At 29.3% G+C, this 12391-nt stretch overlaps 1 protein-coding gene across 1 annotated transcript in view; it reads right to left on the bottom strand.

Moving 5' to 3' along the window:
* The window catches only part of LOC102680877 (U-scoloptoxin(05)-Sm1a), a 112327-nt gene that overhangs the window by 36529 nt on the left and 63407 nt on the right, over positions 1 to 12391 (bottom strand). Inside the window, exon 2 of the mRNA XM_006609190.2 lies at positions 6808 to 6938. Coding sequence (XP_006609253.1) covers positions 6808 to 6938 — 131 coding nt within the window. The remainder of the gene's footprint in view (positions 1 to 6807; positions 6939 to 12391) is intronic.

The following is a 12391-nucleotide window of genomic DNA, read 5'->3' as shown; positions in this document are numbered from 1 at the left end:
TATTTGAGTTCTTAATAAAATAATTAAAAAATATAAATATGAACTGAAATATGTTTTTAATTACGTTAATTTTAACATATATATATATTTAGATTTTCCAGTATATTAAAAGCTATAAAAGCTATAAATGTTTGGAAAGATTTTATTGAATTATTCGTATAAAAATAAATTTAACGCTACTTTTAATTAATAACTCAAAACAAAATATAAGATCGCACGTTATATATCCATTGAGATTTCTTTATTTTCCTCTCCAATCTTTCTCTATTCAATGGAATAATTCCATTGAGCAAGATTTCGCAAGGAACTGGGGATGGATCTTGAAATATTTCATGCCAGATTCCAGTTTCGGCCGTAGTTCAATCGAGTCTGACCATTTGGAATATTTATGGGGCACCATATTGGTTACGGGAGAGCAGATCTCAATTGAGATCGATTCCGACAACATTGTCGACACAAGTAGTGGCTTCATTCCGGGAACAGTTGGCCAATGAAATTTTTACGATGGCAGAATTCCTTCTCATCGTGGAAGTTATTGGTGCCAATTTTTTTGTTCGATTTAATTTTCGAATCAATCTTTTCTTTCTGCATCTCGTTAAATAGTAATTTGAATGTTTCTTGTTCTAGTGAATTTTTTTTTTTATTTTGCTAATAACATTCGTTTTCTTTGCGTATCTTGTGTGAAAAAGAAATTAGGAAGTTTCTTGTGAATGTTTTTTAATTAAATTATTTCAAATTTTGAGATTATAATTAAGCTAAAATTCGATCTTCTCATGGAAATTGCTCTCAATTTTCATTTACCTTATGTATTTCGTGGAAAAATATAAATAGAAAGTTTAGTATGAATTTCTTGCGAATGTTCTTGTCAATTTGAAATTTTGACAGTCAATTGTGATTAAATTTTGTTTCGAATTATATATATAATATATCATATTATATACTATCATTCTTTCTTTTTTCTCTTCTATTTTTTTATTTAAAACTCGAATGTTGCTTACCGATGTTCAAACTTGCTCGCGATACGCTTAGACCCATCGCTAGTCGATTATATAATCATACGTAACTATTCAATCCTTCACCAATCAACTCCATCGAAGAATAAAATCCAATTCGACGATCGAAAAACAACAAAAATGGCGTCCACTTGCCAAAAAATATTAAATATCTAATTTATAACACTCTCCTCCGATTCCACCAACCTCCTCCATCTTAGAATCCATTCACAATGGACAATTCGTCCAATTGAGGCGAGATGTTAATTAACAAGCGATGAACGCACGTTCGTGTCGCAGCATAATTTGAAGGGCACGTCAGAATAGCCGACGGTGGTCCATTAGTAGGGACAGCAGGTATGATAATGCAGTCACGGATACGCTGATCTAGCCGGAAGCGAGTGCGAGTGGGAATTGGAGTCGAGGAGCGGATACAAGCTGGATGACCCGTTAATTCACCACGATCCTATTCTCGAAGTTCTACGTCGCAAGGATACGGACACGTGCTGGAGCACGATAAACAGATTACGAGATTCGATTGTGCATCGATTAATTGTCGTATTGGGTGGATCGAATCAATAGGAATTGGACGGGTATTGTTCTTTGAAGGATTGGATAATGCAATTATTTTCCGTATTCAGACTCAGAATCTACTTAAAAATATCTTATCTTTTGATATTTATTAAGAATTCGAATCTTGTTTTTATGTATGAATCTACTCGTGATATGTTTAGATCCATCGCTAGTTGATTATTTAGTTGTTATTTTAATGGAATTGCGTGGATTTGAAGGATTAATGGGATTTTGGATTTTAGAACTTGTGAATTGGAAAATAATAGATTTTTCTAAATTTTGAAATTTTTGAGTTAGGAAGTAGTAGGATTTTAATATAGAAGATTTCAATTTTGAGAATTTTTTTAATAGAAAAGTAATAGATTTTAAAATATAAAAATTCCAATTTTGGAATTATGAAATAAAGTTTGAAAAATTTCGGAAAATTTGGAATATTTTAAGCTTATGAAATAAAAATGAATCCTTAATGAAAGATCCTAATTTTCGAATTCCTTTTGAAAAATATTATACCTTTATTCAAAACATCTCTATTTTGAAAATTTAATCCATCAAAATTTCACAATTCCAAAATCACTCAAATCTTAAATATTCTTCAAAGTTATCACTTGAACCAGCCATTTCCATTTTTACCTTCGAAAAGAATTAAAAAAATAAATTCAATCTAAAAAAAATAGAATCCATTATCATTATTTACAAAAAAATTTCACAATTCCAAAATCTCTCAAACCTTAAAATATTCCCTAAATCACTTAAACCAATCCTCACCATTTTCATTCTCGTCTTAAAATAAAACTTTTGTAATTAAAAAAGAAACTTAAAAAGTAAATTCATCCTAAAAAAAAAAAAGAGTAAAAAAAAAAAGCAATTTCGTCAAAAACTAAAACTTATACAACTCTTCGATCTAATCAACATCACGATCGAACCTCAGCTAGTATTTTCCCAACCTTTTGTCCGGTTAACCGAATTGCCCAGGCTTCGAAACCCACCCCTCCTCGTTCTCTTCTCGCCCCGAAATCCTTCCTCTCCTGTGGCCGATCTCCATGGGATGACAGGGAGGAGGAAGGGAGGGAAAGCTCGTTTGGTAAACCGAAATGGAATAATAGAAAGCTCGCAGGAGCGAGAAATGGGGCGAATATAGGGATCACCATTTTCTCACGTTATCAATATCCAGGTTCCAGGCAAACCGATTCGAGTTGGAAATTCAAAGCTTTTGCTATCTAAGGCGAGTAGGTCGTTTGCGTTTGCCATTTGTTTTAATTGTGTCGGGAAATTATGCTTAATTAACTGTTTCCTTGAATTTGCCGTGAAATTGAAACTAATCGAATGAGCATGATCTTCCTCTTTCTTTGATTTGGATAATTTTTTTGAAAATGTTACGTGATTCGTTTTGATTAAAATTTTGGAATTAAATATAATTGGAGACAAGTATAATAGAGTTAGATAGATAGGTTAATGATTATGATTAGAGATCTTTGAAGATTGCAGCGGATTTTTAAAGAAAAATTATTTGAGAAAGAACAGTGAGAATGTTCTTTATAATTTCCTATTTTTCCTTTGCAATTATTCAATATTATAAATTCAGAAGAAATTAATATTAATTTATAAAGAATGATAAAATATAATATTATATATGCAAATATAATAATGGCAAATTCAAATGGAGAAGGAGAAAATGGAAATAAGGAAATAAATAAGAAAAAAGAAAATGTACGTGTAGCTTCAATAATTGAGAATATTAGACCTGAAAAAAAATTAAAAATGAAATCTAATACTTAATTTTTAATTTTCTTTTCATTGCTATTATTTTCTCAATTATGATTATTATTATTTCATTTCAAATTGTTCTTATTAAAAGAAAATCTGATTAGAAATTATATTAATTAATGATGATATAAAATAATAATATTAAATTAAAATAATATAAATTATAAAAATCATGATAAAAAAAATATTAATAATTCTTTATTATATTTAAAAATTCCTTAAAGTATATTTCTTGTCTAGAAACAAAATTATTATCAAGATTTGTTTAAAACACTTAACCTGAAAATAATATATTACAATACATATTAACAATATATATATTAATAAATGTTTTACATTGAACTCCTTTAATTTAAATAATCCAATAATTAATTTTCTTCTAGAATTATTATTGCTTTACTTTTAAAAATCTAATAATCCAAATCTTATTTGTTTTTACAAATGAGCACGAATTACATTAATTAATAAAAGTATTTTAAAAAAGGAAAAAGTAAATCGATGAATGCTTTATATTACACTCAACGGTATAATTTCCCTTCGAGAGTTATAATTTTCTGGTGGAAGAAGAAGGCTGAAATGATCTCCAATATCGCAAAAAAGAGAAAGAAAGTCCCCTGGAACAAAAGTTCTTGCTGCACTTTGCACGAAGTCTCGAGACACTCCATTCCATGGGAAAAACACGAAACAGAACCGCGACTTGGAAACAACGACGATTATCCGCAATTAAACGATCACGATCCGAGACTTTGCACACTGCTCCAGTTTCCGTCAAACAATACTCCCTCCCCTTCCTCAGTTTATTGAAAGTTTCTCGAGCCTTCTTACTTCTATTTCCACCTAGTTTCGATTTCGTGGGCGAAAATAAAATTCTCAAAAAATAATTCTAATCTCGTTCATTAAATATAAACCTTTTTTGGAAAAATATCACATAGTTTCTCGTTTCTCGATCGAGGAATTTGCAAAATAATAAATATATTTCTTTGCATAATATATATTTCTTGCAAAAAAAATATAAATATATTGTATGGAAAATATGATTGAATTACACAATTTTATTCACTCACAACACTCTCAAGCTACAAATTTTAGGCACCACAAAAAAAAAATTTTAACCCCAATCGATCCATCATTCGACTCCATCCTCCCATAAAATGCTCCAAGAAATATCCATCATCGTCTACTATCTTCGAACAACTCAATTTTCAATTTGTCACCTCTTTCTCTCTCTCTCTCTCCCTTCTCTTTATTTCTTTACCTCCTCAAATCCATTCTACGCAACCACTTTATCCGCCATTTTCATTCATCCCTTCAACGAGAGAAGATCTAAGTTTCAAGCATCCCATCCTCGAATCCTCGTTTGATCGAGGGAATCGATTGGATCACACCAGGAAGCACCCTCGGATCCAACATTTTCCATTCGATTTTTCCAATCGAAATCGAATGAGTAAACTGAGAAAGGAAGAAAGGTCGAGGGAAGAAAGATTCGAAGATTGAAATACTTGGATACCGACTTCCCGATTCGATTTACATCTCCGTTCTCCACGTGGAACGCTCAACATCCGGCTAATTGGATGTTGAAGTCGCGAGTTTCAGCGAGATTTTTTTTCACCGAAACGAACGCGAAAAGATGGAGTTTGAAGGGGAACGAGGTTAAGAAAGTTGGAAAGTTTCCTGAAATTTTATAAGGTATTTCCCGATCTTGGTCTTGGTGTATCCTTATATCGTATCTTTTGAAAGTTTGAGAACGTTGCACGAGTTTCTTCGCGATAAATTTCACGATGTTCAATATTTTTGTTACTTAGCTTATGTTTAATTTCGATCTAAATGATTCCTATCCCGTTTGGAATGTAAGAAATTAAAATAAAGTATATATCATAAAATTAAGTAAAGTAGTTTAAATTGTTGTAATATTAATTAGAAGACTTTCTTTAAATAAAGTGAGGAAATTTTGAAAATTGGAAATTATATTATTTCTAATTCACTAGAAGATTCTTAAACATCATTCTTTCCCCTCCTCTTTTTTTTTCATATGTATCCAATTATTCTAATTATTTACAATTATTATTTTTAAGGAAATAGATTAATTACAATTAATAATCGCAAAGGAAAAACTGAAAATTCAAAGGATTAAAGATTCATACGAGATCAATCTCCACTGTAAAACACACAACACGCAAATAGCTATCCAAAAGTTTGGAGGAATCTCTCAAACAATATCTGATACTCGAATACACGCGAGAATATTCCCCTCCACTCGAATGTCGAGCCTGTGGAAACGCGGACAAAATCCTGGAAACGATACTTCACCGCGATAAGAGGGGGGAGAGGAGGAGAAGGGAGAGGCTCATCAAACGTGCTCTCTGGAACAGGAATGGAATAAAGAACAAGTCGCCTTATTCCTTCAAAACCTTTCGATCCTGAAGCTCGTCGAACTGGAAACACTGAATTCCGAGGGAAGAAGTGAAGAAAAAAAAGAGGGGAGGAAAGGGAAAGGAAGAATGGAAAGAGGGGGAGGGGGGTCGAAGTGGCGGCGCCATTGGATCGTTTGACACCCTTCCAAAATCATTATTGCATTATTTGGATTTGGATGTTGGATTTAGCAAGCAGATTGTTCAGCAAGTTAGCCTCGCCAACCGGATGCTTCGATCTGATGCCACTTCCGGTTGCTCGTGGACAATTGATTCAAATGATTTGTGCTTCCCTTTTTTTTTCCTTGGACAGATTGTGCGAAAGGGAGAAACTGAATGAACAGTAATTTTCGTATATTTGAAAACTTTGTAAATATTTTTGAAAAAATACGATTATTTTAATTATTATTCTATTTTTTATTCGTTGAATAAAAATTTTTTTAGATTATATTTGAAGGCCAAATTTCTTCTCTTAAATGGAAATATATTTATTCTTATTTTTGTTTATTTGTATACGAAATACTTTTTAATTTCAAACTTTTTCTTTTGACGATTATTAAATAACGAAGAAAGATTAACATATCAAGTTTATATGTAAATTTTTTTATTATAAAAATAATCGTATTTAATAACATCAAGTTACTTAAAATTGTAATAATGTTAATATATTGTATTAATTAGTAGCTATTAATCCATTATATTATTATAGTTATTATAGTTTATCAAGTAATTTCACTCATGATAATCACTCAAATTTTCCATTACATATTCTCTATTATACTTTATTATATTACTAAATTCATTCTTTTAAGAATTTTATGTTAATCATTAAGCAATTACTTATTAATTTGGATAATTGTAATAATTTGTCAGTGAGGATACAAAAGTAACCTACATATCTTATTTGTAAGAATTAAATTATATCTCAAATATATATAAAAGAAATATATTATTTCCAAGCTACGTAATGCATCAATTTAATTTAACAATTGAATTTTTATATATATAATTTTATGTATTTTATGCATTTTGACATGTGAGACTAAAAGGTAAAACATTTGTTTACTTACGATGCACCATTTGGCCGAGGGTGGACATTCCTTCAGATGCATGTGAGCGGTGTAATTGATGCACGGCGTGATGCTGCCGACTCCCTCGTTGTACTGTCCGCATTTGTAACATCTGATACCGTGTGCCAGTCCTGGAACAGCACGAGATATAGGTCAATATATGATCAAACAAATGGAAATAAAAATTAACGATGCTATAAAATCTCTGATGAAAATTTCAGGAAGAGAATCGGATAACACCCTGCTGGAAAATAAATTATCATTTTTGTTGTTAATGAAAATTATAAATGTATCAACGAATAATTACAATGTAAATTGAAAAATGAAAGAAAGATTTATCGTCAAAAATTTTAATTAGAGAATATAAATTATCTTCGAAATAAAAAGAAATATGTAACGTGATATAAATTTTAAATATTAATTATACCTGTATTTAGTAATAGAATTTAATGAAAGAAAGAATTTGTTAGAAATTATAAATTCAATATGAAATATGAATAATTCGTTAAAAGTGGTAATTTCGATAAAAAAGAAACAGTATATTACTATTAAATATAATATATTTAATTCGAAATATAAATTTATATTTTATAATCTTCTCTCTACATTCAATCGAAAAATTAATCTGAAAAATTCAAAATTATATATCATATATTTTAATAATCGAAATCGAAATTGAAAAGAACAATATCAATTCCAGTAATCATTAAATAGATTCATTAAAAAGTAAAATGCTATATATATATATGTGTGTGTATCAATGAACAATCTTTTAATTATCATAAACGATAAAGAGTCAAAGCAATAAACGAAGCGAAATCTCGATCAGAGATAAATCGAGTGTATCGCACCTTTAAATGGTCAGGTAATTTAGCCCACGGAAAATTGCTTGCCAAAGTAGAAATTACCGACTCGTTTCCGCTTTGAAGTCGAAGGGAGGGAGGACCGCCAACTTTCCAAGATGCCTCGGCTTTGAACTTTGAAACGCCGAGAGGCAGCGACACTTCCAACAGAATTTCAACGCTATGCAAATCGGCAAATTCGAGTAAAAAAAAAAAAAAAAAAAAGGAGGAAGAAAAAAGAAACCTGTGCAAATAACATTGATCCGAAATTTTTGGTTTATCGATCAGAAAAATTTTACTGCGAGTAGAATTGTGGAAAAAAATCTTTGCAGTCGATTCGAAATTTTTCGAAAATTTGTTAAAAAAGAATTGAAATTTTATATCGATTAGAAATTTTTTGTTACGAATTTATTATAAAAATAAAGGATGGAATTTTGGAAAAATCAATGGATTTGAAATTTTGAAATTGAAATTTGAAATAAATGTAAGAAAGGATAGAAAAAAATTAAATTGAAAATTGAGTGAATATTCTATTTGGATCGATAGTATTGAATACTATTTAACATCTTTGAATAATTAAAATACGAAATTTTAAAAAGAAATAATAATAAAAACTTACTCTTGAAAAATCTAAATCAAAGCAAACACAAGATTACGAAAAAAGAAATAAAAGAAATAAATAATGAAAGAGAACATAACCTAAAAAAACACTTTTAAAAATTTAAACAAATAAATGAGAAAATGAGAAAAAACACAATAAATAATAAAAAACAAAAACGAAAAGAGAAGATATATTCTATATTTCCCACTCTCAATACAAGATTAATTTAAAGTTCATTACAAAATTACTCTCTCTATACAAATTTTCGAATAACCTCAACACGCGTTCGACACGGCGGAAATTCCACACCGGAAGAGCGTTCTTATCCTGGCACAAAGGAACACGATACACAACCGTGAAACAATATAAACCGAGGAAGCGGATTTCGAAAGTTTCTATCGTTTCCTTCGACCAAACTTCCGGAAACGTATTCGAGGAGAGTTTCTCTCGATCCTAACCTAAAAGAGGCTATACCGTGTATAATAATGATTACTAAAAGTTTCCGTTCGACGTAATTCTACTTTAATTGAAAATAAATGTGAGATTGAGATAATGTAGCAAATTAAATTAATATTAATTTTTTATTTATATGTTTAATATCAGAAAAAAGTTTCATTAAATTAAATACAGACGCATGACAATTGTTAATTATGATGTTGATATTGGTTTTAATATAATGTAGTTTATAAATTATGCAATTTTTAATGTACATCAAATACATTAAAAAATGTATAAAACATAATTTTAATAATACGTATTGTTTTCATGTTGTATTTTTGGAATTAAATTTTTTAGAATTTTAATTATGAAAGTGATTATTTAAGATATTAAGATTATCGTCTAAGATAAAAGGCATTTATAGAGAGAAACCCGACTTACTGGAGCAGAATCTTTGGTATTCAGAAGAAGATAATGCTTAAAGTTAAATGCACAAACTTAATGTGTTCAAGCGTCGTTCAGGTCCCTAGACGAATAATTTACTAGACTGTGCCGGTTTCGTGGTAATTAGTGTGTTCATTTTCCACAAGGAGCAAGAGTTCGTGACGAAGTCAGAATTAAAATTGTCGAATTGAAGAGAACGTAGGCGGGAATCTTCGGAACTTCCGGTTAAGTTAAACCGGTTGAATTAAACTTGTAACGCAATTTCACTTTGGACAAAGGGAAATACATGATTTTGACATTTATTCAATAAATTCTGGTTGAATGAAAAAAACGAAATAAAAAATATTTAAAAATATATTGAATAGAAAAATTATTTTAAATTAGAGAGATTAATATTGTATATTTTATTATATTAATATAAAAATGTTTCATTGATTAACATTTAAGTTCTTGGTAAATTGAAAATCGATTAAGAATATTCAAGATTTTAAATTAAATAAGAATATTACTCTAAAAATTAAGAGATTAATATTGTATATGTATTAGTATAAAAATTAAAAATATATAATTTCTATAATATTAAATTATAATATTAAAATGGAAGAACAAAGACTTCTTTTTGAATATAGAATTTGTAAAATCATGTAGAGTTAACAAAATGATCATAAAAAATATCTAAAAATTAAAAACTTACAAAGTCAAAATCAATACTTTTTTCACTTCAAATTTCATCATCTCAAAAATTCGATTTAAAAAAATTCAAATTCCAACTAAAATTTCATTACAAATATAAAATATCACTTCTACTATTTATATACGAGAGACTTACTTAAAGAGGGAAATCAGGAACGATTTGTCTTCCGCCATATATCGTTTCAGCCGAATTCCAGTGGAGGAGTAGATGCTTGTGTGTACATCGAATTCCGAATAGCCGGCGATTCGCGGGAAATTGGAAAAGTTGGCTCTTATATAGAAAGCCAAGCAGAAGGATACACCGGTGTGGACGAGGAAAAATATTTTATTGGAAATTGGAAAACATTGCAGACGCGAAAACGGACCAGAGATTCCGATTTCACGGCTCTCTTTTTCTCGTGATTTTTGTATACACAATGTTCCCTGAGAACACTGAAAAAAATCTGTTTTTCTTTTTTTTTTTTTTTTACTATTTCTAGTCATTCCACTTTTATCCTCTGTATTTTTCTTATGTGTTTTATATTTTTTGATTATTCTAGAATATAAATAGATAGAGTTTAAAATGTTAATGATTATTTAAAAAAATGTGTCAATGAATTTAAATGAATTTTAAACTTTTTTTGAAGTAGTTTCTTATAAAAAATAATTCAATGAAATTTTTAAACCAGTTTCAATTTTTCATTATGCGTTTTATTTTATTGCCAAACATTAAATTGTCGTTGTAGAATTAAAATATTTGTATTTATCTATATAAATATCAATGTATTTTTCCATTACTATATTTTATAATCAAATTTAAATGCTTTAAGACAATAATTAAATTATTGATTAATCATACTATATTATATTAATAATTAGATATAGCACTATAGAATTTGAAAGTATGAATCGAAATATCTATTTATTTAAAGATTTTAAAAAGAATCAAGCAAAATTCTTAACAAAATCTGGATTCAAACTTCCATCTTTTATCTTACAGAATAAATAAATAAGAAAAAAATTTCAAATAATTCAATTGTTTTTTATAACTCAGAGAAAAAATATTTTTCAAAATTTTTTCCAAAATCGATGTTATGAACGTTCCATAAACAAAATATAAAGATGAATAATACAAATCGTTTAACAAAAGTTGTACAAGATAAACGATCACATTATCAAACGAGTGAAATCTGCAATTATAATTGCAGGTATGTTTCGAGGAAAGGCCGACTAACTATTGTCTCAAACTACTTGTATGGGAAATGGAACAAAGTACTAATTACCAGACTCTGCAGAATTATGCCACTTGTTACTTGAATCCTTTGATGAAGTTACGATATCGATTAGTAGCTCACTCTAGTATCGATTTCTCGAAACTTACGCCTGACTAGTTATTGACCTGTACTACTTGCACTTGACAAAATAAACTATTTTGATCATAAATTCATTGGTTTCCCCATTATTGTTTCTTGTGGTTTTTTCTACAGATTACGAAAGATGTTTAAACACATAAATAAAATTAATATATAAATAATTAATAATTAAATTAAATATTGAAATCTATCGAAACACATTGTCTATAATCAAATATGTATGTATTTTCTAAATAATTTAATTTAATTTAAATCCATGTATTTCTACTTGTTCGATGATATTGAAGTAATGGAAGTCGCAGTGATATAGATGACATTTACGACGCCCATAAATCGTTTAAACTTAAATCGAACGCGTAAAGCTCGTGCAATAATAGAGAATAATCACTCGCAATCGTTCCCATACGATATATAAAATGCAAAATTTTATGAATAATTAAATTAAATTTGGCCAGCCTCAATTACACGAAAATTATATCAATGATTTTAATCGTTTCGAAATGATCGAACGAGTTTGATAAATTTCTAAAATTTCAAATATCTTGCATCAATAAAATAATTCAAAATTTTTACATATAATTAAGAATGAAAGATAAAATTTGCCACACGATCAACTAAAATTTTATCGTAAAAGATAAGAAATAAGAAAGAATAACAATTAATATTTAACAAAATTATCTTCTTCAAATCAAATTCTATCACGAATCACGAAATTTACAAAAACTCAACTCGTCTCTCCATTATTTATATAAAATATAAATCCAATGAAATATCAAAGTCGAGGAAACGAAATCTTCGATTCGACATCGGTGTCGTTTCAGACACAGAAATCCGCATGGAAAACATGACACAATGGCGTACGCTTCGTGGAAACAAATAATGGCGATGGCGGGAAGGGGGTGAGTGGTATCAGAGGTGCAAGAATTTACGGTGACAGGAAATGAACGAGAACGCCGCTTCATCGAGGTTATCGTTAAAAATGCGCGCGAAAACAAACCAAGAGTAAAAAAGAAAAAAAAAAGAAAGAGAGAGAAAGAGAGAGAGAAGTAAATCAAGCGGCAGAGAGGACGAACAAGATATAGTGGTGCGTCCGTTGGAAATTTACAAGCAATATTTTTCGAAGCGAACAGGGAGAATTTTCATTTTTATCGGGGGACAAACATGGCCGATTTGATGAAATATCAGGTTTTGTCGCGAAGGAAATGAATTTTCAA

Source organism: Apis dorsata, unplaced genomic scaffold (genome assembly GCF_000469605.1).
Source record: "Apis dorsata unplaced genomic scaffold, Apis dorsata 1.3 scaffold_52, whole genome shotgun sequence".
Classification (NCBI taxonomy): domain Eukaryota; kingdom Metazoa; phylum Arthropoda; class Insecta; order Hymenoptera; family Apidae; genus Apis; species Apis dorsata.
The sequence above is the reverse complement of the archived record's forward strand: the minus strand, read 5'-3'. Positions and strand labels throughout refer to the sequence as shown.